A 25,602-nucleotide genomic window follows, 5' to 3' on the forward strand; every position below is an offset into this window, starting at 1 on the left:
GGCGGATGCGACGGTCCAAGCGTTTATTTCTCCATTTCTCGAAGAGTGGGAGACCGGAGATGGAGATGGAGGCCCAAGGAATGCACTAAACCGCTAGCCAAACAGAGAAGCCCAAAAGAACCCGAGGGTTTCGGCCTCCAGTTGAAAGAAAAAAAAAATAATAAAAAGGGAACGGTGGCCACAAACAGCAAGTGGGAGTCCACTGGCAGAGATTTTTGATAAGGTATAATCATCCCAAAATTACCCATAGTCTGTTGTGTCCGAGGAACTAATCAAAATTGAAAAATTGAATTTCCTAATTTTGTTTAAGAAACATAAGATTCAAAAATTTCGAAACCTTACTCTAGATAACCTACATATTACCTAGTTTTCTGGGAACTAATATCCTAGGTTTTTTTAAAGAATTAATTCTCAAAAACGTAACATAAGATTTTAAAGAATTTTCGAAACCTTATGCATATAAAAATAGGTAATATTTGTAGATGCTCTATATAAAACTACAATAGATTTGATAAAAGATAGGATCTCCGTTGTATGATATATCTTTCTTTTCAGCACTCATTGAAATTCTTCTCCCTAATTAACTCCCAAATTTTCTCGCCGTGCACAGTTCTTGTTATTTGAAACCCGGATTTACACCGACATTAAAAAGAAAGAATGAACAACAATTTACTTTTACCGATCACAAGCCCCAACAGAAGAAAAGAAACCAACAAAAAACACAAAATAACAAGAACAACCCAACATTAAAGTCGGATAACAACAACAACGGGGAGATAACCCGGCTGCGACTGCGCAATGACAGCTAAAAAAAAAAAAAAACAGAGGACACCGGCTGAATACGAATGCATAAATTAAACCACAAGAAACAGCAACGGCGGAATAAAATTTCCTATGTACGAATGCACTTGTCCAAAGGTTCACTTCTCACATTTGATATGCCCATCCCGAAATGGAAATTGTGCATGCAGAACGGAATCCGCGGTGGGCGTCTTTGAGAACCCCAGCCCCCAATAACCGGCGGAATGGGGACGTATGATTCGATTGTGGGGAATTCCGTTTCCTTAGAACCCCGAGTTGGTAAAAATTCTGACACTCCAAGCGCCACAAAAATAATAGTGATTGGAATATTAAAAATAATTTTTTAAATTTCTCATAAAATAAATCATTTTAAATTTAAATATAGCTAAAGCAATAATCAAATAAGAAAAGTAAACTAAGCATTATTCATCGCCTTATGGGAATTCCAGTCACTTGAATATAAACACTGCTTCCGCGAAAAACTTTATATGCATTATAAAAATGATAACTTTAATAGGTTCCGAGTTTCGTACATGTATATGATTGGGTGTTTATATATATTGCAAATAACTATAACAAACAATAAGCAGAACAGATTTTTCATCATAATCAAGGCCTGATAACCTGCAGCACACAATAATCAAATCGAATTGTAATGTAAATGAATCATTTTAGCACCACCTACTGGCACCGGTCTATTAAAATTTAATGCTATTGCTATGGCTATGCGAAGACAATCTAAATTAGTTTCACAATCACTGCGAGTTTGCTAAACTATTTAGCAATAAGAAGCCCATCGAGTTCTCCCACTTAAGCGTACAACTTAAAATATTTACACAAAATCCCAGAAGTTCGCCCACTCTACTGAAAAGTCGCTAATCTCGTGTAAAACTCCTAGATCCCCAAAGTTCTCGTATCCGTTTTGGTGTTTCTCCTTGGTTTTTTCCGGTGTGCTCAGAGCCAGAGCAGGCGTTGATCCCAGGCCTGCGGCTGGGCCAAATCTCAGAGACCCGTGTGGCTTGTCTGTAGCTGCTCGATGGAAATGGATAGCTGTTCCAGGCGCTGCATCAGCTGCAGCATATTCTCCTGCGCCTTGTTGGTGTTGAACTCGTTGCCGTGCTCCAGGGAATCCTCCTCGGCGGCAGCCAGCTCGAAATGCAGTTTGGCCAGGCTCTCCTGCTGCTCGCGGATCTTGGTCATCTGATCCATTGTGCAGCCGGAACCTGCTTGGGAATAGAAGATGTGAAGGAGGGTTAGCTAAAGTTTTGATATTGTTGTAACATAATCTAAAGAATTCGCTTTTTTACATATAAATCAGCTTAGCTTTCACTCATTTATCTAAAACGCGAATTCTTCAGGAAATCCCTGAAAACTAAATTCAAACTGCACTCACCAAAGGCCTTCAGCTTGCCGGAGTGAAAATCATCCAGCAATCCTAGTAGGGCCCGCTCCATGTGCTTCACATCGGGAACTTCGGAGACAAAGGAATGATGTTTTATTGGACGATCGTCGAATTTAGCGCTGTGGACACTGGCATTTGGCATCGAAGCTGGGGCATTTTTGCGACGCTGCGATCGCGGTGTGTTCTGATTGCTATTACTTGGTTGATTGTTATTGTTGGGTTTTGTGCTATCGTTGTTGTTATTCTTGGGGGTGGTGGTGGTGTTGTTGTTGTTGTTCGTGGTTGTGGGATCAGGTGATAGCCACTCGCTGCTCACCAAAGTGATTGCATTCAGGCTGTTGGCACTGCTGTGTGTGGGTTCCAATGCATCACGATCTGGTCCCGGCATGGCATGGTTAACAAATAAATGATGGGGCATATGGAAATACAAATAAAAAATAATAACAAATTAAGAAATAATAAGGAACCAAATTAGGAAATCAGTTACAAAGGTGTTAGTTTAAAAAGTTCTAAAAAACTAAATAAAGGAGAGGAAAAGAAATATATTTTAAAAGAATAAGAAATGGTATTACTAACATAAAATCACTGTAACACACTTAATTGATATTAAATACCAATCAATATATACTGAAATATCCAATAATCATATCAAATAAAAAAGAAATGAAGCTCTATTTGTAAGACTCAGCAACTAAACCACAGCCACTGCCATGCGAACTGAACCGATTGGGAAAGCTGACAGCAGGCTAAAGAAAAGTCCTGCCACAGGCTGTTACTTTTTCGTTTTTCGCATGGGGCGGCAAGAGGCTTGTAATTTCAATTATTGAAATTATAACCACCTATCAAAGTGTCTGTGTGCGGGTGTATCGGGCGGGGCACGTGTCTATTTGGACTGTGAATAATGGAATGTAATGTATTCCGGCCATATGGACACGGGAAAAGTGCGTCATGGCTGGCCAAGGTCAATGATGGCCGTGTTAGCCGGCAATTAGTCGAGTTTGCTAGCATTTAAGGAGATTTTTTAGGGGTTTACTGAAAAATTGGTTTTAATAAGATTTGGAATAAAGGAATATTTGATTTGTGGATTTAAAAGGACAACACTATATGTATGTATACTATTTAGAAATTGTAAATTGGTGGGTCTTTTGGATTTAAAAGGACATATACTATTTAGCAATTGTAAATTGGTGGATCTTTTATGGATTTAAAAGGAGAACAATATATGTATATGTATATATGTATTCTATTTAGCTATCTTAAAATGGTGGGTCCTTGAAGACTTTTGTAAAATTAATTTAAAGAACATTCCTAAAATTATGGATAAACCATTTAGGGGCCTAATATTTTAACGGAACGTTTTAAAAATATTTTATAGAATATTAAAAAATGAAGTATGGGAACTTAAATTGAAATAATATCTGTTTCTGTGTTAGGCAAATAGCAAACTTCAAAATAAATGACTAATACTAGTTATATAGCTTGTTCCTTCATGGGAGTTTCTACTGTATATGAAACCGAACACCTAAACTTCCCAGCTGAAGCCAAAAACCGCGATCCACAGCGACTGAAAGGCATTAAAAGGGGAGAACGATGAGTAAGTGGGCTTTATAGCTGCACCCACCTTTGAGCAATTTTCGTGGCCGGGTCTTGAACTCGAATCTTTCGTCTCCACCGCCGCCGCCGCCGCCTCCTCCTCCTCCGCCGCCACTCCCCGCATGCGCCTGTGGGCGTGGCCGCCGCTCATTCAAATATGTCACCTTCGCGGCCGCTTGACCCTGCCCCTGACTTTTGTTGTCCTTCTCCTTTTCGGATATTGTACGCTCGATGGAGCAGGAGGCGGAGTTTCTGCTGCGCGTGGTCTCCCCGCTGGATATTCCCTTGATTTTGATCTGCAAAAAGAGTTTTAGTTTATAGTTTCTATACCCAGAATCATCGAAATTCCCGGGGGAATGGGAATGGAAATCTTACATTTGGAACGGCGGGCGAGGCGGGGGTGGCTGATTTGGGTGCACTTTGGCTTTGGGCTTCCTCCTCCGTTTCCACATCGTTGACCAGCTTCTGGCGTTCGACCACCTCATCGTTGGGCTCCATTTGGCTTGATTTTGTTGTTAAAATATTTAATAAATTCTAAATTCTGTTAGGAAAGATGAATTTTCTTTGTTTTTATTTTTCCTCCCAAAACAGTGTGACCGTAGATGGTTAGAATACCAAACTCACAATTGCGTGGCAGAAAACAGTGTTGCTCTACTTATAATTTTTAAAAGAACAGTGTTGCTCCACTTAATTTTTAGAAATATTATTTAGGCGGTTCTTTTGAATTCTAATAAAAACGCAAGAAAACTTAGTTTAATTTGTTTTTAATCAAAGCCACATTTGATTATTATCCCTTAATTTAAGCCGCCTTCTTCTTGGCGAAACCCATTGTGTAGACCAAATGGATAAAGCTTAGGATGCCAACGCCGCACAATCCAGCTGTTATGCCAAATAAAGCCTTGTCCACTGGTCCTCCTTTCAGAAAAACGGGCAATTCGTTGACTGCCTATAAAAATTAAGAATCTTTATATATTTAATTAAAATGTTAGGGCTCATCAACTCACCTGGAAAACCTTCATTTTGTTAGAAAGACCTTCGGGTAGAGTCATTTTTGCCGAGATTTGTTATGTAACTGTTGAATGTATCAAAGTATAAGCTCTTTACTTAAAATAACCAACTCACTAAACTTAACTTAACTTTTTGAAACGTTATATTCTTTTTTTTTTGTATTCCAATTAATTTTATATTTTGAAAAACACTCACCTCCAAAAGTGCAACAATTAAAGAATTGCAATTGACTTGCTGCAATTTCTTGTAACAGATAAAAATAGAATTATTCACAGATGATTTTAAGCAAAAGGGAATGAAAGAAAAATGCACTCAAAGAGTTGTCAAGTTTAAGAAATAAATATAAAAAATAAATATTGTATTTATTTTGCTTTCCCAAAATATATTTAACAATATTTAATTTTTGTTATAGTTTCTTATTGATTTCTTATTATTTTTGCATTTGTACCTATTTCTTCTTGTACCAACTCAAATTTTGAATTTGGCGGGCTGCAACGCACGTTACAAATTCAAAAGTGCGACGAATAACTAAAATCATTAAAAGCAAACCTTTTCTTAAACAAATTGAGGGAATTAAAATTGTAAAAATAAAAGTACCAAAAAACGAATATAATATTTTTATTCAAAACTATTTTACCAATTCGGAATTTCCTTAATTCATTTAGAACTTTGAATACCAACTGCCGGATTTTAGAGTTGCGTCGTGATTCGCCGTTCGAGAAAAAATTGTATGTTCCGCGCTATTTTGGCTTTTTGTGAATTTTTCATCAGGCGCTCAGGCAAAGCAGGCGGCGATTTGGCGTCTTTTCTGCACTATTCGTATTTACGGCCTAGCGCCAATGCAACACTGGGTGCGAGCGAGATGGCTCCACTGGTAGGTGGGGTGCGGCAAAAGCTGCGCACAGCAGCCGTCCCGCTCGCACCCATTGCGGAAAGCGCTTGCGGCGAAAAGCACTCCGAAGACACTTGGGGATATCCGCCAACTAACGGTTCCTGTGCGCCTGGTGGGGATTACAATAATTCTACACCGAATGAGTTGTGCAATTTCTTTGAAAAAACTGCTTCCGTTTCGTGTTATGTGAAATTTGTAGACGCGCGAAAAGAGAGCGCGAAGGGATTTGAAAAAAATAGGTTGGGGTACAGGTCCATTTAGGGGTTTTTTTCGGACGATTTTTCGGAATATTTTGATGTTTCTCATAAGAAAAATGTTTAAGATAATGCTTTAAGATGCCATTCAGAACTAGAATAGTTAATAGTTATTTTAGTATTTCATTTATTATAAAACGATTTTTTCGTAAAATCAAACTTTGGTATTTTAACTATAAAAAAATTTTAGGTTCTTCTCAAAGTTTAAAATTATATTTATTAATTTAAGTGTAATTACAAGCTTTCACTTTTGGTTCTCACGTTTAATTATAAAAAAAACATGGCTTAGCCTAGCATATTATATAATTCAAAATTACAACCCAACATTTTTGGGATCTCCTAAAGTCAATCTTGATAGTCATTATAATCCAAATGGCTTATTAATTGCACAAGTGATAATTATAATATTTTTTAGAAAGCCATAAGATGAGTAATTATCATAATCTTAAGATATTTTCAAGATAGTTACCCTTAAGAAATAATTATAGTTAAAACTAAAAAAAATTTTAGTTTATAATGTGGGTCCACAGAAATTGAAAAATCTCGTAGACTTTCTGATTGCGGTTACTTAATTTGTTTACACAATCATTGCAGCAGGCCAATAAATATATTCTTTTGTATAATGTGCCCACTAAAAAGCTGTTTAAGCTCTCTCGGCCGAACAAAAAATTGTATATAAAACGCTTACGCTCGGATCGGTTGACCCCCCAGTCCCCTTGAAACCCTCAAGCATCGTCGACCTGTTTCAAAACAAAGGAAATAGATGTCGTATCGCCCTCCTAAAGCCATCGCCGATTTTCAGCGCCCAGCAAAAGAACTTTCAAAACTGTAGCTTCCATTCCATTGCTAAATTAACTTGCCAAAGTTGCGAGGCGGCCGCTTTTCGGTATTCCGAAACTTGAAAAAAGTTAAATCTGTCAAGTTCACCTCCGAGTGCTTTTATTAAAATAGCAAATGATATGGGGGCGATGGGGAGGGAAAAGGGGAGACTTTGGACACATTCTCGGGTTCTCCTTGGGTTCGCTACCTTATAAATCCCATTGTACCGCTAGCCCTTTCTCGCTCTGACTCCCTTTCTGTGCTCTCCCTCTATCAAAGTTTAAGTTCTAAACTTGTTCTGCAAGCTGCATCACTCAAAAAGAGGGGTTCCGTCCCTCATGCATTGCCCCTCGAGTCGAGTGAGTATTTAAAAGTTCTAGGGCAATCAAGAAGCACAATAAGAACTTTAACTGAAAGCCTTGCAGTATAAAAGTTATTAAATAAGCCAGGTATTATAAAATATTAAAGAAACCTAGTAACGTTATAAAATAGATTTGAAACCTGCAAGTTCCAATGATTTCAGAATGGCAAGAACTGGAAAGATCATGTAAGATCCCTGGATACAAATAGTTTTGATAAAAATACAGACTTAGAAGTTATCAAGGCTGATTGATTTCTTATAGAAAACATATCTTTTCTTAAGAACTATTTACTATATGATTATTATCAATGGATTAAAGTTTATTAAATCAAAAGCACCTCACACACACAGAAAGCGCTTGTTAATGCTTTTTTCGTGCTTTGCGGATTGAAAGTTTTATCAAAAAGCCAAATTGATGAGAGGGGTTGCGCGGGAGCCTCGAATCATCCAGCATAAATAAACAGAACTAAAGTTGGGGGCTTGTCAACAATTTTGCGTCGGTGATGGAGTTCTTAAAACATTGGTAGTATCTCTCTTTTCAATTACGTAATCCTTAAAACTTGTTCATGAGATAAGACATAATCCTTTTGTTCAGCACTAAGAAATCCAAGCTCCTTAAATGGAGGGTTTTGAAAGAACCCTAAATATTAAATATAATTTGGGAGAAGGCGTTTTTCTAGTGACTGAAAAGTATTTCTTATAAGCTTCAATATGGCAAAGGATTCGTTTAAACTTGATTTGCAATGTTTCTTTAATTTATAAACCCAAGGATCATACATACATAGATGTGGAGCGAGTTCATCCAAAACTTTTTGTAGGTCTTTTTTGTTTGACCAATGGAAGGAAAACAAATGCATTTTTTAAGGCACATATTTGTAATATATCGATAATGAGTTCTCCGATTTTTGATAAAAACGAACGAAGAAATATAAAACACGCGCCCAACTTAAACAGAACCTTCAAAACCCTAGCTTAGAGAAAAATATAGCTTTATAAATTTGCTAAATGAAATATGAAAAAATGTAAAAATATAGCAAAAAGATATTAAGTTACTGAAAAACTTCAAGGAAAAGAATTGCTATCTCGTAATTCTTTATTCAAATGCCAAGCTTTGACAACAAGTCAAGTTCTTGCAATTCCCACTGAAAGATTGAAGAAGGAATGGTTGTTCAGCTTTTGTGCAAATGCGCTTAAAGCTTAAGTAGCAAAATAATAATTAATCATTCTAGGGGAAATAAAGCTTTAAAATTGGTATTTAAATAATGAATGAATTTCAAGTTATAGTTAAAGGGAAAAATAGTAATAGATAACCTATATAGGGTTGGGCAAAAACAACTCCGCTGCATCTGCTGCCTTTTTTCGCACTCTTTCTCGCATTTTTGCCCCCGCAACTTTGCTGCGTGCCAGTTGAGATGGCAATATTGTGTGTGCGATTGCGATGGGGACAGAACATTGGCGCTACTCCTTTTCATGGGGCAAAACAAAATGGATTGCTCTTTAACTAAAACAGTTAACAGGCGACCAGAAATTAGAGCAGGACATAACGAGCCCTGAGCAAACATTGCGGCATATATTCATCTCTTTCGTGCCCACATAGGCCATCCCAGTATCCATCTCGAACTTCTGATGGCCTATTACAAAATTCACAAAACCGCTACGAATATAAGGCATTCACACTATTCACTCACTCGTACTCGTACTCGTAATCGTACTCTTATCCTCCGTCCCCCTTTTTGGGGCGTGGCCGGTGTGGCGAGTGAGTTTGCCGAGTGGATTGAATGGGATTCAATGCGATAATGGTGGATACGTTGCGGTTCGCGCTCCTCTGGCGTCGATTTTTGTGTTGTAAAAAATGTTTGAACTGTTTTAAGTTTAAGTTTTAACGGTAACAGTAGAGCAGCAAAGTGTAGGACGCTGACTTATTCACCGCAAGAGCGAGCGAGACGAACGGTGGACAGTCGCGGTTGGAAAGAGAGGGGGCGATTGTGTGGCGAGGCCGTCACCTTGGCATTGAAATATGCCTACCCACACTAGCAAACAAAGAAGCACACGTGTGAGTAATGAGTGTGTGGTGGGAAAGGGGTGGAGGAGCGAGAGGTACACAGTTCACTAACCTTTGTGCTCGCTCTGGCGTGGTGAATTAGGCTGTCATGTTGCTTGTGCGTGCGAGAGAGATGGTAAGAGACAGAAATGCTAATTACCTGGCGGGAGCACATGTATGGGCAAACGGTGATGACCTTTGTCCAGCGGGAAAAATAGCTACTTTTATAGCTCAAAAATATTTATAAAGCGTAAACAATTTTTTTTTGTTTTCTGTGCGATTTAGGAATACGATTTTATGTTTATCGATTTATGTATGTACAACATACTTCATACAAATATATTTTTGTTACATAAGATGATTTTGCACCCAATGGTCCTTAGGTTTATAATAACTTAAAATAAAAATATTAAAAATAAAATACCATTATTTTGGTACCTAATAAATATAAACCCAAAAACTATTTGGCCAATATATTTAAAATTTAATGTGATGGTGAATCTTTTTTTATAAAGGACGGAAATTAGAAGAATTACTAACGCCCACCCAAATTTTGAATAAATTAAAAAATATTTTTTTAATACATAGAAATATTTTTCATAAACTTTTAAATTCCAAAGTTTGAAAAATGACAAGTATTTGTTTAAGTGCCATGTTTTTCAAAAATCTTGTGAAAATCAAGAAAATTTCAAAACAGTTTTGGACGAACTCATTTGAAATTATTGATTTTAGAGAATTGCAAATGGTTTAACCAAGGCTATCAGCACTGTGAGCTAAAAAATTGTTGTAGTTTTTGGGTATGGTCTGTATGCTGCTTATCTCATTGTTGTTGCTGCTTCTGCTTTTTAGTCGTGATCACGAGTGGTTCCCCTTCTTCGTCTTCTTCTGCCTGGGGCCGTCAAATGTGTTTCAAAGTCAATGTCGTGCGAGTGCGAGGGAGAAGAACAGCCCTGACCCTCCGCCCCTTATTTCCTCCCCTTGGCCCCACCACCACCCACTTTTTGTTTTTGTTTGGCAATAGTATGCGTGTGCTCTCCGATTTACAGTCGTTGTTGTTGTTGCTGTATCTCCTGTTTGTTTCTGTGTTTGTTTTATCATTCTAAGTGGTTGTTGCTGGCGCTCCCGTCCATTACTTAGAACCTTTTTCAGTGTGCGCATGAACAAAAACAAAACGGCGAAATAAAAAACGTAACACACCACAAACACACACAACAAACCAAATACGGGTGTGTGCATGAGCGAGTATCATCATCATCAAGTGTCGTCGGCAGAATCGGAATCGGAACCAAAAACCCCTCGCAAAAAAAGGGAGCTTGCTGTTCGCCTATTCGAAAATTTCACTAAAAATTGTTTGCACTCTCTCGCCGGGCATGAAATGAAAGTATCCTTTTGGCGACGCCCCCCAGCAAAACACCCGGAATACCCAGAACACCCAGAGTTCTTTCGAAATAAGCTTTTTCATTGCATTCCGGAGGGTGCTGGAGACGGATTGTCGTTCTGTCGCACCTGTTGGCCAGGTGGATTGTGTCAACTTTGCCTCTAAGCTGGAGAATATCGATTTGATATGTGGGTGCTCGCATGCAATTTTTTTTTGGGTAGAAAAACGGAGGCGTTGGGGTGGAAAAAATGTTGTTGGGGAAACAAATTTTAAACTGAAGGTTGGGATTTTGGAGGAGAATTTAGTTCTAAGGGTGTGTTTTATCATTTACCCCTTTAAGGGTCGAAAAGCTTTTTTGGATTCTCTAGATTCAGTAATATATCTGAAAAATTTAAGCTGAAAACATCAAGCATCCATTCCTAAAGTTGATATTTTCAAATAACTTACTCATAATATCAGAACCTTTATCCTTTTACATTAAGAAATACAAATTTTCTATATTCGGAGAATTTAAAGTTTTTAGCAATGGTTACCAAAAATCTTAGTTTCCCATAAAAGTTTAAAAACATTTGAAGTGCCAGATGTTAATTCCCAAGTATTATTTCTTACTCCGAAGTCTCTGTTATCTGACCCAATGAAACTATTTAGTACCCCTATACTATCACTTAAAATCCTCTAGTACTTTGAGCTTTACGTGTATCACAAACTTAAGCACATGTAGACGCCACATAAGCACTGATATACCCCGCTTGGTTCCCCTGCCTTCCCCTTATGAAATCCAGACCGATATGGGGGCTATAGCGTGACGTAACAAATAAACGGAACAGCGGAAAGAGTGAGTGAGAGAGCTGCTCGAGGAAGCGAGATGGCAGCTCATTTGACTGATACGGCGAAACCAACACGAGTGTACACAATTGGAATGCCTGGTAATCGGATTTTCCCCGCACACCCCATAAAAATTAACAAACCGCCGCCCCATCGTGTCACCTGTTGCGTGATTTCTGATCTCCTGCTACGATAGTCAAGACTTCCCCATGTCGGCGTGTGTGCGCTGCGACTAAAAATGTGGAGGTCCCCAATTGGAGAACGGGACCTTGAGAAGGTCTCTCGGGTGGTGCTACGAATTAGTGGTGGTGGTTGTGGTGGGGCTTTTGCCCCTTAACATAGTACCGCCGTCTTTATCTAACACCACACCACTTGGCTCCCATTTCCGTTCCGTTCTTCGGAGAGTGTGAGTTGTGGGGGCCTTCTCCGCATCTTCCCCATCGCATAAGGAGGTGGACCAATATAACATGTATGCTCCCCATTTAGGCGGGCGCCTCTGCTCCGCTATGCTATGATTTCTGTTAGCCCGCCCTGCTAGTAGCCATCTTTTTCGATTTTTTGCCCAACAAGACAAAAACGAAAGCGCAGAAATCAGAAAGCAGTGAATTCCCCGTATGGCAGTGGAAATGCACTGAGGAAATCTATTAGAAGATTTACTAGCAACGAATTTTAGGAGAATTTGATATTATCCTTTTGTTCTGTCTAATCTCCTTTGGGATATTATAATATCCTTTTGTCCTGGGTAATCTCCTTGGGGATATTATAATATTATCAATCTAGAATTTGAATACAAATCAATCTTTTAGCTTTTTAAAGCTTTAAAAAAAACTGGTAACCCTTAGCTATTTCCGCATTTCGTTCCTTATTGGCTTGTAGAGCTCCACTTTATCCCTCTTAAATAAAATAAGATATTTAAGATAAACACTGAATACTTAACGTCATTTTCAGAATACTTCCTCGCACCTTCCTGAAAATAAACATTTTTAACAGCTACTTAAGATCTCAAAGAAAGCACCCGACTTTTTCTCACCGTGGGCGATCGAAGTGGTAATGGAAGTGGGTTCCGACTGTATATTTTATCTGGTTTTCTGGCCATGGTCTGGATGAGGATGGTGGCCTGTTGCCATCGCTGCGGTTTTGAATGCACGTCGGGAGTTTCGGTGGCTTTGCACCGCCGTGGTGCTCGAGCACTTCTGTTTTCCTGGTGTAATTAAGCAAACGAAATATAATAATAATAAATTATAATTTTAGAAGGCGTGCCTCCAAACCGAAAAGTGGCTACAAAACTCAAAGCGTCAACCACTTTGGGCCATTTCTGTCGGTAGCGCAACGTTTGTGTGTTTAAAATATAAACGAACAGGCTTCAAGAAATGGCGCTATAAAAATTTGAAATTATAATGCGAAAATGGAAAATGTCGGGGTGTTCAGGATGAAGAGTGGGTTTTTTGTTATGTTAATTTTTACAGCCATGCGGCGGCGAACCACCCAATCGATGTTAGCAGAGGCTACTATAGTACACCCAGCGAACACCGAACACCCAAACCAAAAACTGAAAAGAAACCAATCCCATCGCGAACCGGGGGCCCAAACCTGAAACCCAATCCTCGGCTCCACTCGAAGCCCCTGCTCGAGCTCCCGGTTCCAGTTTCCCAGTATCCCAGTTTCCATATTTCCCAGTTCCCAGTTCCCCAGCCGGGTGTGCCCAAGTTGTCGGCCAGACTTTTGCTATTTCTATGACAACTTGGTAGCTCTTGGGTAACTTCTAATGATTTTCTATGCCCGCCGCTGTTAAAAGGAGTAGGTCCCGGCAAGTGGGGAAGCCCCATTATCTGCCGCCCTGGGATCCACTCTCGGTTGGATGTGCTCGGTGTGGTTGTGAAATGTACGTTTTCGGTGGAGTTTGCGTCATGCGATGTTAATGGAACAGGCGATCAGAGGTCTCTAAGCGGATGACGTAACACGTAACGGCACAAACGGCGCAACGGAGCGAACGAGATGGCTATACACGCGGGAGAAGAGAGGGGATGGAGGGGGAAGGTCGTACTCATAAGTCTAGACTGTCTGTGTGAGAGTGGGGCCAATGTACTCGCGGTCAGTGCATTGCACCCTTCTCATTCCCATCTCTTTCTTCCCGCTCTTCGCTCGTTCTTCGGGTTCGAAAAAAAAGAACAACATCATGAAGTGGGGAGAACATATGGAGTTCAGGAGAGACAAGACGCTACGAGATATTTCTTGCCCCCTATAAGGAGGGTTCTGATGTCATGCGCGTGATTATCGGTCATATTAGATCGTACTTTTAACCGATTTATTTTGTATTTAAAGTATTTCTACATTATTTAAATAAAATTTCATTAGTCTAAATGTGAATTGTACAACATTTTATAAAGCTAACCAACCGAACTAATAATTACTTAGTTCGTAACTGTGTAATCTACCGAAGGTATATGTATCCTAATAAATGTTTCAATTTGTTATTTTGATATTTTTGAATTTTTTACCATATTTATTCAAAGCCTTCTCTGTTTCCAAGTCAACTCTTGCTTTTTAGGGCTCTTTTTGCAGCTGCTTTGTGCTGCAATTACGCCAACGTCATCATGCTCGTACGGTGTGCAATTTCTTCTATGTGCACGTAGCTGCACTTATCTGCGTCTGCTCCCCGCTACCCCCTCATTATACACAGAAAAAAATGGAGCTAGTCATTAAATTTATTCAAGTTGCATAACTTTTTGAGTTAGATATTAGCATTGATAGTTTTAAAAATTTCTATCAAGCTCAGTTTTTTGTTGTTGCAGTAGATGCTATACGCTCTAATCCAATATTCATCTATTCATACCATAATATATTAAATATGTAAATATGTACCTACACAAAAAAAAAAATTTTATGATCTTTCACTGATACATATTTTACTTATAATTTTGGAGAACATATAGTCAAAGCATTTAAATATAATTTTTTAAATTTGAACATCTTCATCTATCTATGTATATAAGAGTAAATATAATTGGTCTCGATTTAACCGTATTTACAAATCCATCAGATTCGAAAAATATAAATACTTAGACCGTAATGATATAGGATACTATAAATCCTCTCATCATATTAGTTTTTTCTTTGTGTACGGCGGCTCTCTGTGTTTGTGGTCTATGGGTGTGAGAGCAAGAGAGTGTAAGAATCGTGAGGATGGTGTTGGGGGGGCAGGGGCATGGTGAGGGGGTGGTGCCTAGGGCTCCTATCGCCGCCCCCTTTGGCTTTTGTTGGTGTGGATTCGGATGTGGATGGATGGAAAACTGTGTGCCCCTGCGCGCTCGCACATTTGAAAAGTGCATCGAGTGCAGCGAGTGCATCTCCCGACGTTCAGCCATCTGCCGGCCGAAGAGCAAAAAAAAAAAATGAAAAGAAAAAAACACACAGAAAACCGAAGCCTAGTTCGGCGAGCCTAGATCCGAGTGCTTGTGGAAAACTCTTTCGCTTTTCTGTTAGACGATCTGCGGCAAATGCAACTGCAAGCCTAGTTGCAACTTGCAACCCACCTGCGTGCAACTCCAACTGGTTGCATCTATCTATTCGTGCGCCTAGGAAAATCCTGTCCATAGTTTTTCCCCAAAACGGAAAACTCCATGGCACATAGAAATCAACACCGTGCCCTCGAATAGAACACCCCCCCCCTCGCTTCGAAATTCATGATTAAACTCGGATTTCGCTGGCGTTGCACCAATGAAAAATGGTTGAGAGAAAAAGTTTGAAAAAAAAAACGTTGTATGATTTTTCTTCGTCAATATTTTGTAACAGAGGCGCAGCACCGATGCAAAAGCGGCTCCTCTGCTTTGAACGAAATGAAATGCTTGTGTAACGAAATAAAAATGCATGGTCAGGGAGGGAGGGAGATGGCGAGCAGTCAGCGCCAACGGTTCCCCTTCGCCGTCTCCCTCTCGCACTGCAGTCACTGCCCCAGTTTTGCGTTGGTGTGCGTGTGAGTTGTTGCCTTTTTCCATGCGAGCAAGCGAGGTGGAGATAAACAGAACGAATGAAAGAGCAAAAGAGCAATGCATTTTTAAGATTGCCTTGGTACAGTGGGGTCGGAGATCCAATTTGAATTTGGAAAGAATAAAAATATAAATTTATTTATCAAGCTTAATTTCTTTCAGCTTAGAACTGTAAAAAAACATTAGTGTTTTTTTTAACAGATTTTACCAGTTTACCACTAAATTCCTAAAGCTAAATATAAATTTGTACACAGCAAAATTACGCATACGACTAGTTAGCCTAGGTTGACATATTTTATTTAAAACCTTAAAAAAGAAAACATATTTTTCTAGTGTTAAAAATAGATTTTATAGTAACAAATAGAAATTTACTTTAAGCTAAATATATATTTGTAAAGAGCAAAATAACGCATACGACTAGTAAGCCTAGGTTGACATATTTTATTTAAAACGTTTAATAAGAAAACATATTTTTCTAGTGCTAAGAATATATTTTATAGTAACAAATAACTTTCAGGCCAATTCCAATTCGCAAAAAATTTTAGTTCGTTATTCATAAACATTTTGTAATATTACGTATCCGACTTGTTAACCAAGTAAAATTTATATTTTTTAATGTTTTGAAGACTCGTTTACTAGATATATTAATTATTGTCAATCAGTTTTATATTTATAATTGTTTATTCATGATCATTTTGTAATATTACGTATACGACCTGTTTACAAAATAAAATTTATATTTTTAAAAATGTTGATGATTAATTTACTAGTTTTATTAACCATTGTGATAGCTCTTTTGATAGATATATTAATCATTGTCAATCAGTTTTATATTTTTAATTGTTTATTCGTGAACATTTTGTAATATTACGTATACGACCTGTTTAGCAAGAAAAATTTATATTTTTAAAAATTTTGATGACTAACTTACTAGATATATTAACCATTTTCAATCAGTTTTATATTTTTAATTCTATATCTTTTTACGATAGTTTAACTACGTACGTCCCACTGTGCGAGTGCAAGGTTCCTCTCCAAACCCACTCTCTCCCTCTCCCATTGCATGTGTAACTGCAGTCAAGCGAGACAGAGACGGCGATAGGGGGAGCCTGACGAAAAAAAAAAGACAGGGGTGGTGGCAAGGGGGTCGAGGGCAGTGCAAGTGCATCGGAATCGGTTCGAAACTGCCCACCAAGTGCAGGCTGCAAACTGTGCCCCCACTCGCCAAAACACGAAAACAGCCCAGAAGACGAAGGCGCATTCAGCGGCGTGCAGAAAAGCATGGAAGCATTTCGGCGCTGCACGCGTATTGGTGCATACACAGTGGTGTACGGTGTGTGCTAACATTGTATCGTCAGATTTGTGCAAAAATCTCATCGCGAATCGGTGGGCGCACCTGCTCCGCCCACTTTTTGTGTTTTTTCGAAGCGTAGCTCTCCCTCTCTCTCTCGCTCGCTCATGCTTTTTTTTTTTGCAATTGCATCGCTTGGCTGCGAAATCTGGGCTCCTTTTCCCAATGTAACACAACCATGCACCATGCGAGCGAAGATTGCCCCTAGGGTCCATTACGACACATATGTACGCTGCTGCTTTTTACAGGATTTCGTAAGGGGGATGGGATTAAAAAAAGGAAAAAAATCCAAATAAGATGGAGTAAGCCAGTGCCCATATTACAACTCCACCTTCTCCTGCCATAGCCCATAGTACCCCCTGCAAATGTGCCGCTCCTGCCAGTTTTTTGTTGCTTCTTTTTTCCTCTTTTGTCGAGCTGCGTGCACAAAAGTAACAAAATGTACTGAATGCCAACAGGCTCTCAGTATCGTGGAGAGCAACGATTTTACATTACGCTGTTCTCAGTACGGTACACGCGCTCATTGCGCGATGCCCCCTCCCCATCTCGCTCTCTCCTTCCCCATTCCACACCCACTGTGCGAGTGTGTGCGTTATACTTGCGCTCTGGTTCTCCCCACTCTTGGAGCTTCCCTCTCCCCCACGGATTATAATGACTCCAGTCCACTCCCCTCTTTTGTGTTTTTTTTTTTTGTGGTTTGCCTTTGGCGGGGTCTTTGCTCTCGTTTGCTTTATCATTCTTGTTTGTTGTTGCTGCTTTGATGATGCGCTTTAGTGTCTGTGTGAGAAAGAGTCAGCAAAATGCACTGCAGCTGACCAAAATTGCAAGTGCATTTGCCTTCTCTCTTTACAGTTCTGAAAGAGATGGGTTCTTTAAAATTAAGGGCAGTTCTAAGAGATTTATATTTCAAAGAAATATTTAATATTATAATCAGAATGCCGTATACATTTTAAGAAAAACTTTTTTTTTCAGACTATGTTTGATTTTTTCATTATTTTAGTAAAATTTAATCATTTATATCCTTCTCGTGATGACTTCGCACTTTAAAGTATTCTTTTGGAAGGAATCTATAATGTAAAGTTTTAATAAATATATTTTTTAATATTTAAAAATTTGTGTAATACATACCTATGGATTACGGGGGATATCAAATTCGTATCGAGAGTCTTGATATCTGTGGGTTTAGTTACCAGAGAGACCAGAGAACCCACAACGACCACTGTGAGAACTCCTATGGGGTTTATCCAATAAAACGAAAGACGGTACAGCGGAAACACATTCTCTTCGTCCACCCAAACATTTTCTGAGATTGTCGCATTAACCAAGCATCCCTCAACGGACACCGGAAGTCGTTGGGAATTTAGTTGTCCCGATGCCGCAGCAACCTGGGATCCAAAAGATATCCAGCCTGTTAGGAGAACGCAGGTGATTCCTCCCACAGCTGCGCCCATGGTATTCGCCCAGGGAACCAGCATTCCCAGGGTAAAGATTCCAAAAGTGGAGCTAGCCGCTAGGGCCGCTAACGAAATGGAGACACTAAGGATACCACTCACCTTCTCCAGGAGAAATACCATAGCAAATGATACGATTCCCAGGATAACGACGCTAGATTTTACCACAATCGTCGATGCCCGTTCGCCTGGCTGCATTTTAAAACAACCACGGACTATATCTTGAAGAATCACTAGCGACGTGGAGTTTAAATACACGGAGAGGGAACTCAAACTGGCTCCAAAGACACCGGCAATAAAAAGACCGGGCATTCCGTAGATGTGGCCCAAATTGTTTACCACGAAAAGGGGCACCAGTTGGTCGTCGTTCTGCAAGGAATCAACGATATAACAACTTAATCAAAATAAGTAAGTCTAATTTTGTACTTACCATAATTAAACCAGCACTCAATGGATCACAATCCTTGTAGGCATTAAAGATAAGCAATCCCAAAAAGCAAACAACGGAAGTAAAGAAGACTGCTCCAATTACCATGAAGGCGATAGCAGTTCTTGCCATTTTCAAAGAAGGCAAAGACATATAACGATGAACCACCGTCTGGTTTACCGCATTAAGTGAGGTCCAAAAGAAAGTGCCACCGATTATAACGCTCCAAACGGTGTGACGAGCATATGGAGAGGGATCAATATTAAGAAGAATAAGACGACCTCCCTGCTTCAACCCTTCGAAAAACTCAGTTCCATCTTCGATGTAACATGTTGCCAAAATAGTTACAACCAGTACAGAAACAAACATGATCACAACCTGCCAGATATCGGTATGGACCACTGCTTTTAAGCCGCCCTGCAAAGATAGTATCCCCAAATTAACCTATAAACATAAATAAACAATCCGTCTTCCTACCAATAAAGTATAGATAACGCACACCAATATAGTTAAAGCTTCTATACTATATATATTGAGTCCGGAAACTGTAATAAAAATAATTTTTATATAAGCTATGTTGTAGTTTTCGAATTTAAAACTTACCCTGATTCAGAGCTAGAGCAGGAAGATATGCCAAAAGAGGCAAATATAAGATCTGAAATGGCTTTATTTATTAGTAAAATGTCAATATTTTTTGACTAAGTTATACTAACCACATCTAGTACAAAAATTATCGAAATTATGCTTCTAATAACCGAGTGAAAACGCATGCCCAAGTACTAGATATTACAAAGAAAGTTAAAGAGTTTTACAGTGTATTTTGGATGTCAATACCTCGTACGATGAGTTAACTTTAAGAGCCGAGAACACAGGCAAATAGACATAGGATACGACTACTCCTTGGAGTATAATTGCTACAACAGTAAGACAATATTGGCTGCCATAGTAGTAAATTTCTGAAGGAGTGCCTATTATTGCAATGGCAGATAAACAGCTGTAATTATAAAAGTAAGAAACGGATTTTAAGAAAGATCACAGATAAGCTTACCTGGCTATCAAACTCATTCCAACGGGGAAAACTTTTAGATTGCGCGATCCCATCAGATACTCGTCCATCTTTTTCGAAGCAAAGATCTGATGGGATTTTGCAGGCGATTCCTTTTTGGTCTTTCTTTAGTTATTAAAAAAACAAATTTTTAAGTTTGGTCGATATGATTTTGAAAGGTATTATACCTTTACTCACTTTATGAACCCGAAATACAGTCCTATCGCAATGGATATTATGGTCACACCGAGGAACACAATATAGTCAACGGTCCCGAATCTGTAACTGTCCATTCTTGGCGGTTTCTTCTGCTATAATGACGGCTGAAATGATTTAAATGGCACGAGGAGATTCGAAAAAGCGTAAGAGGGTTATCTGAGATACGCTATCTAGAGTAGACGCTATAAAAGTACATCTAAACAGTAATCTCCTACACACAAAAAAAAAATCACTATAAATATTAGAAAATCGCCCGTGATTTTAAAACGCCATTGAATTAAGAAATATTTTCTTTATTATAGAAAAAGTTTCTAAAATTTACGGAATTTCGCCATATTTTTTTTTTTTGTAAAGAAGAGAGAATCAAAATTTGATTTTTTTCTTGAAATAATGGTAAATTCTTACTTAAATTTAGTAAAGAAATACCCATATTTTAAGGGAAAAGTGACTTTTTTTTATACATTTTGATGGTGGTCTAGCTGGTAAAGACGTACGTAAGTATTTATATAAAATAAATCTTACATAAATACACTAAATATAAAAATTTATTGACTATATTCAATGTTATAATTGCCATTAAAATTAGAAACGGTTTTATCCATTTAAAATCCAAAATTGGTATACAAAACCAACCAAATTCCTCAAATGTAAAAAAAGGTAATCTTACAAAATAAATAATTTTTTTTTTATTTTAAGAAAATTTTCCTTAATTTTAAGGTTATTTACCATACATTTAAGAAAAATTTGTCATTATTTCCAGAAATGGCAAACCATAAATTCAAGAAAATTATTTACTTAAAATAAAGGCGAGTCGCCGTTGGCTCAAAATAATAGGCGATTTTCTTGATTTAAGGGCGAATTTCTTGATTTAAGAACGATTTTTTTTGGGTGTACTTTCCGAAGAATCTAGTATACCCTTTTACTCTACGAGTAACGGGTATAATTACGAAGTCTTTCTAAAAACATCTTACCAACATGGTATAAATAACGCACACCACAATAATTAACGCTTCTATTAGATAGATATTAGTACCGGAGGCTGTGATGAAGAAAAAATAAATGTGTGTCTGCTACTTATTTAAAGATTTTTTAGGTACAACTTACCCTGATTTAGCGATAGGGCGGGAACGTAGATAAGAAATGGCATATATAGTATCTGAAATGGTTTATTTATTAATAGAAGCTTTAATTTTTTAACTAAGTTTAACTAACCCCATCGATGACGAAAAGTATAGATGTTATGCTTTGTATAACCGAGTGAAAGCGCTTTTCCAGGTACTAGATATTACAGAATATGATAAAATAATTTAAAAAAAAAATCCAAGGGCACTAACCTCATATGACGAGCATACTCGAAGAACCGAAAACACAGGCAAATATATATAGGAAACAGCTAGTCCTTGAATAATAATTACTACGACAATTAGACTGTATTGTGTGCCATAATAATAAATCTATGAAGGTGTTCCCAGTATTGTAACGCCCGAAGTATAGCTGGAAACAAAAAAGAAACATAAGAGAAATATAAGATTCGATCTTGATCAGTTTACCTGGCTATTAAACTCATTCCAACCGGAACAACTTTCAGATTGCGCGAACCCATGAGATACTCGTTCATCTTTTCCGATCCCAAGTTAGCCATGGATTCTTCGGAAGAAACAACGGTTGGCGTGATGATTTCTGCGTTCTTTTTGTATTTTCTGTAGATTTTAAAAACCAATAAATAATTTTAATTTAAACTTCGATATTATCACAATAATACCAAATAAAAGTGTTCAGAATATTTAATTTTTTTAGATCCTACCTACTTTATCCACCCAAATTAAGTCCTGTGGCGATGGATACTATGGTCACACCCAGGAGCACAGTGTGGTCAACCGCTCCGAATCTATAGCTGTCCATACTTGCCGGCATCTTCTGCTATAATGTGGATAAAACATAGCAATAGGAGCTTAGACTGGCAAAAATATGTCTTTAAATCGTTATCTATGGCCACTATAGAGAGAGGTTAAAGAATTATATCTATGCCTTATTATTGCTAGAGTACACACAAAGATAATGGGTTTCTAGATACCGACTATAATGGGTTAAACATAAGATTTCTTACCGCTTCCATTGAGCGCTTAATTTGAATTGTATATTCAGCGATTCGGGATGTGTTAGCAAGAGCACTACTTCCGTCGAGATAGAGAGAAGCTCGTGTAAAAAACAAAAAAAAATATTTCTCTCTTTTCAAAAACTTTACACACGTAGAAAATTATACATTGTTTTAGACTTTTGTTTTATTTATTTTCCTTTAAGTTGTTATTTTAAGGTCAAAATTGTTATTTAGATTTAAGATATCAACAATGCCGGAAATTATATAGCTACGGGTTTTTGTATATAAGCTGTAACCATAAATAATTTACAGTGTAGCATTCAAAATGCTCTATAAATAAAACTATCTTTTTGGTTCGCGGTCTTATAATCACGATAAATATATAAGACGCTCAAACAATATGTGGAAAACTTTTCCGAAAAAAACATTTTAAAGACATGGAATAGAAACTTCAAAGAAAATAAAATAGATATACCTTTTTTCCCAACATGGTTCGAAGATTAGATCCCTCCAATGCGTTTAGTAAATGGATACTAATAATATTAAAATTCGAGAACATTTATTTAAATTCAAAACTTTTGTAGATTCTATTTTTACATTTTTATTTCAAAAGTTTGTTTTTATTTTCTGCTTGATATGTTTGCATTTCTTTTTGTTATGATATTTCCAATTCCATCATTTAATTGTATATACGTTTCAAAATTATAGCCTACCATTTTGTGGAAATGTTTTCCTCATCTTTCCACGTTTAAATTATATATTTTCTAATTCTGTAAAGTTTAAGAAGAATTTGAAGAACTCGTTTTCTTCTCAAATTTGATATGTATTTTTGTATATTATGTTTTAAAATCGTGGAAGCTTTTTCCTTAAATTTTTATTTTATAGTTTACTTTAAAAAGCTGATATGTTTATGATTATATTTTTCATTTTTTTCTTCTAAGAGTGAGATTTTTAGCCTAGAGGTTCTTAAAGGCTAACAAGTGCTCCATTGATATGTATCGTTTGCGATTTGTGGATCAACAAGTTGAATGCGTCAACTAAATTTAAACTAAGTTTTAAAAGATAACATCGCTCAAAAGCGGTCGTTTCCTAGTTTAGGACATTGCTGGACTCGTACTCCTCCTACATTTTCGGGTGGCATCTTAACTACTTATCACAGTTTGATACGGGATCTCCTACTTGTCCCCCTCCTGGGGTTATCAAAACTCCCCAGCTTTTGGCGGATTGATAGCCCCACAAGCTTCCTTAAAATTGGTGGCATTCAGTGGACTAAAGTAATCCTCGTGCAGAAAGCGAATGATGTTCTCTATGGGACATAGATCGGCTTTATTTCCCCTGGAATCCCTAGTGACCCTTAGGCTCTTTCCGCCCTCGCAAAAATCGATTTGCTGGGTGACATCCTTGCCGTTATAAACCACACGAAAATAGTAATCCGTGTGCGCTTCACTCCGATAAACTTCGAAAGCTAGTCTCGAGGCATAGGCTATAGTTTGACCCTGGCTGGTGATGATTCCCAGGGCAGCTGTTAGATATTGCATAGTGCAATCATGTCCAGAATATAGAACAAACTTTGTCCTATCACCCGAGATCATCTTAAGCATATAGCTGACTATGTGACGTATCATTCCATAGGATCGTAGCAGTCCAGATAGCTTGTAGTACGAATGGCCAGCGGAGCGTTGAGAAAGCTCATCGGCAAAGGACATCAGGGTGTCCACATGGGTGGGTTCTACGCAGCCCTCTTGTGATTCATCTGCCTGCAGGGCAGGATTTCCGTGTTCCACCTCGGGGGAGTCGGGCTCCAGCTGGGTTTGTCCTTCCTAGAAATATATAATTATATAAAGCAATATTTTATGAGTTCTTAAATACTTACCTGTAACAGATTGGCAGCCGTTTCATCCTGATCTATGTTAATCACATCCACCAGCTCTTGATTGGAGTTCTTCTTAAGTGGTTTTGGTGTGGAATTCTGCTTTTTCCTACGACATGGCAGAGCAGCATCATGACACAAAACCGTCAGCAGGGCATCCACCACTTCGAAGGGATTACTAATGCCATTGGGAGTGTGTTGCAGTATGGTGCCCCCTATCCACTGCATCACTTCCAGGACATCTGCACGTTTCAGTAGCTGCTTATCGCCCATGGCCTCCAAACGTTTCCTAAGCAACGCCGACTGTGGGCAACTACATTCCCCGAAACAGAAAGCCATGCTGTGAGATTCCCGGACATTCAGAGCCAACCATTTATCCGCCGGAAGCAGGGTGAACAGCATGGCCAAAGCGGATTGGAAGGTGCGACGATAGCGAGTGGTGAAGACCACCACTTCATCCGAATTGAGAAGCGTGTGTGGCGTGGTTTCCACTGAAGCACGATTGGGATTGGGTTTGAGCAGCAGACCCAGAGGATGGGCATAAACCTGGTGCATGATGTCGCCTACGTGAAGCAGCTGCGAAATGCCCCTGGCAAGTAAAATTGGGTGGTCCAATTAATATAGCCATTAAATACTGTTCCTCCACTTACTTATAAGTCAGTTGCCCTAGGGGACATCCACGTTCTGTGGCCGGCAGCAGGGGAAACCCATGAAAAGGTCCCACCTTGTTCCAGTACATATGATTCGAGCCCGAAGCGGAGCTGCTCGAGTTGTACAAAAAGCTGCGATATCTAAAATGAAATTCTTTAACTCAATGATTACTGTTTTGAGGAGGAGCAAGGGAACCCACCTGTTGACCAGGTTATCTGTGCCACCACCACCCACGCCGCAATTAATGCCAGCACTGCGGACATGGGATATGGGTCCTCGATCCCCGTGCCTGATGACCAGGAGCACTCCCTGAAGCTTCCAACCCTCCAAGATGCCGCCATCATCCAAACGCTGGAGCTGAGGCAGTGGAGCACAGCGTTCTCTGTACTTGGCAAATCTTTGAGCAGTGGAGGATGCCAAGGTTTCGCCGCCCAAGGAACTGATGGTGCCAGACGAACTGGGTCCAAAAACTGAGCCACCTCCGGAAACCGACTCAACATTGCCCATATAGCGATACATTCCTGAAAAGGTAAAATGAGGGGTTTTAAAGATTTTCATTAAGAACACGGGCTAAACCATTTTAGAAACATTTTCTTAAAGACTATTTGGTATAGACAAATATTTTCTGCAATTCAAATATTTATTTTCTGGATTTCTTTTATTAAGCAAATATTTTATATGGTTTTTATGACTTACCTGCTATAAGTAGGAATATCCAGACGCTGAGCAGCACATAGCAGTAGAAGGCACGATGTTGGGTGGCCACACGCATCAGTTCCTTGAGCAGCCTCATCCTGGCCAGAAAATCCGGCTCTTACCTGCTGCCCCCTAACTCCACTGCTCCTCCTCGGCATCAACTCGTTGGGCGGCACTCTTGGAGGGTTCCTGCTGATAAGATAGCTTCGTTATATTCCTTTCCAGCTCTGAGTAAACCTGGTAATAGCTCCGTTTCACGGGGAAAAAGTTTTGACTTGATGAAGAAAAACCTGGTTCAAGCGTTTACGTGGAGCACGTCCAATTATCAGGGCATGCGCACTGGAGGCCACAACGTTATCAGCTGTTTGGACAGGGGTGCTGGTCAAAGGGGGGATAATTTTATGGTAATACCTTTGTTATAAGCAGTTGTTTTA

General features: G+C 38.8%; 4 protein-coding genes across 7 annotated transcripts; all 4 read right to left on the bottom strand.

Moving 5' to 3' along the window:
- Positions 1-1,284: 1,284 nt before the first annotated feature.
- Positions 1,285-4,427, bottom strand: LOC119548009 (coiled-coil domain-containing protein 28A). Of its 4 annotated transcripts, none has more exons than XM_037855078.1 (4): positions 4,172-4,427; positions 3,825-4,092; positions 2,195-2,272; positions 1,285-2,024 (listed from the first exon to the last, which is right to left on the bottom strand). In XM_037855078.1, exons 1-4 carry the CDS (start codon positions 4,292-4,294, stop codon positions 1,804-1,806), a joined length of 690 nt encoding a protein of 229 aa, XP_037711006.1. In that variant the 5' UTR covers positions 4,295-4,427; the 3' UTR covers positions 1,285-1,803. The 4 variants fall into 4 exon arrangements, with proteins under 4 accessions (XP_037711006.1, XP_037711005.1, XP_037711004.1 ...); XM_037855077.1 differs by having other exon boundaries at positions 1,285-2,027; XM_037855076.1 differs by having other exon boundaries at positions 2,195-2,578.
- Positions 4,428-4,544: 117 nt separating this feature from the next.
- LOC119548010 (cytochrome c oxidase subunit 7A1, mitochondrial) lies at positions 4,545-5,111 on the bottom strand. The gene is made up of 3 exons (XM_037855079.1): positions 5,000-5,111; positions 4,801-4,868; positions 4,545-4,742 (listed from the first exon to the last, which is right to left on the bottom strand). Exons 2-3 carry the CDS (start codon positions 4,843-4,845, stop codon positions 4,596-4,598), a joined length of 192 nt encoding a protein of 63 aa, XP_037711007.1. The 5' UTR covers positions 4,846-4,868; positions 5,000-5,111; the 3' UTR covers positions 4,545-4,595.
- Positions 5,112-17,646: 12,535 nt separating this feature from the next.
- Positions 17,647-20,841, bottom strand: LOC119546907 (sodium-coupled monocarboxylate transporter 2-like). Its single transcript, XM_037853532.1, has 10 exons — positions 20,825-20,841; positions 19,833-19,957; positions 19,638-19,760; positions 19,424-19,583; positions 19,303-19,368; positions 19,193-19,244; positions 19,067-19,134; positions 18,593-19,006; positions 17,840-18,531; positions 17,647-17,778 (listed from the first exon to the last, which is right to left on the bottom strand). The coding sequence occupies exons 2-10, from the start codon at positions 19,925-19,927 to the stop codon at positions 17,718-17,720; spliced, it is 1,731 nt and encodes a 576-aa protein (XP_037709460.1). The 5' UTR covers positions 19,928-19,957; positions 20,825-20,841; the 3' UTR covers positions 17,647-17,717.
- Positions 20,842-22,520: 1,679 nt separating this feature from the next.
- Positions 22,521-25,482, bottom strand: LOC119548271 (2-phosphoxylose phosphatase 1). Its single transcript, XM_037855422.1, has 5 exons — positions 25,169-25,482; positions 24,672-24,993; positions 24,472-24,612; positions 23,825-24,410; positions 22,521-23,771 (listed from the first exon to the last, which is right to left on the bottom strand). Exons 1-5 carry the CDS (start codon positions 25,263-25,265, stop codon positions 23,151-23,153), a joined length of 1,767 nt encoding a protein of 588 aa, XP_037711350.1. The 5' UTR covers positions 25,266-25,482; the 3' UTR covers positions 22,521-23,150.
- Positions 25,483-25,602: the final 120 nt, after the last annotated feature.

This window comes from Drosophila subpulchrella, chromosome 2L, assembly GCF_014743375.2.
Source record: "Drosophila subpulchrella strain 33 F10 #4 breed RU33 chromosome 2L, RU_Dsub_v1.1 Primary Assembly, whole genome shotgun sequence".
In the NCBI taxonomy this organism is placed as follows: Eukaryota; Metazoa; Arthropoda; class Insecta; order Diptera; family Drosophilidae; genus Drosophila; species Drosophila subpulchrella.

What these genes read in the sequence shown, in the direction of transcription:
- LOC119548009 (XM_037855075.1), bottom strand. Translation starts at nt 4,294, where the DNA reads ATGGAGCCCAACGATGAGGTGGTCGAACGCCAGAAGCTGGTCAACGAT. An exon ending in CCTCGCCCGCCGTTCCAAAT is followed by an intron (nt 4,093 to 4,171) that starts GTAAGATTTCCA and finishes CTCTTTTTGCAG; the next exon opens with ATCAAAATCAAGGGAATATC. An exon ending in CGGCAAGCTGAAGGCCTTTG is followed by an intron (nt 2,028 to 2,194) that starts GTGAGTGCAGTT and finishes TCTATTCCCAAG; the next exon opens with CAGGTTCCGGCTGCACAATG.
- LOC119548010 (XM_037855079.1), bottom strand. Translation starts at nt 4,845, where the DNA reads ATGACTCTACCCGAAGGTCTTTCTAACAAAATGAAGGTTTTCCAG. An exon ending in ACAAAATGAAGGTTTTCCAG is followed by an intron (nt 4,743 to 4,800) that starts GTGAGTTGATGA and finishes TAATTTTTATAG; the next exon opens with GCAGTCAACGAATTGCCCGT.
- LOC119546907 (XM_037853532.1), bottom strand. Translation starts at nt 19,927, where the DNA reads ATGGACAGTTACAGATTCGGGACCGTTGACTATATTGTGTTCCTCGGT. An exon ending in TAATTTTTGTACTAGATGTG is followed by an intron (nt 19,245 to 19,302) that starts GTTAGTATAACT and finishes AAGCCATTTCAG; the next exon opens with ATCTTATATTTGCCTCTTTT. An exon ending in GCGTTATCTATACTTTATTG is followed by an intron (nt 19,007 to 19,066) that starts GTAGGAAGACGG and finishes CTATCTTTGCAG; the next exon opens with GGCGGCTTAAAAGCAGTGGT.
- LOC119548271 (XM_037855422.1), bottom strand. Translation starts at nt 25,265, where the DNA reads ATGAGGCTGCTCAAGGAACTGATGCGTGTGGCCACCCAACATCGTGCC. An exon ending in GATATTCCTACTTATAGCAG is followed by an intron (nt 24,994 to 25,168) that starts GTAAGTCATAAA and finishes TTACCTTTTCAG; the next exon opens with GAATGTATCGCTATATGGGC. An exon ending in CGGCTGCCAATCTGTTACAG is followed by an intron (nt 23,772 to 23,824) that starts GTAAGTATTTAA and finishes ATATATTTCTAG; the next exon opens with GAAGGACAAACCCAGCTGGA.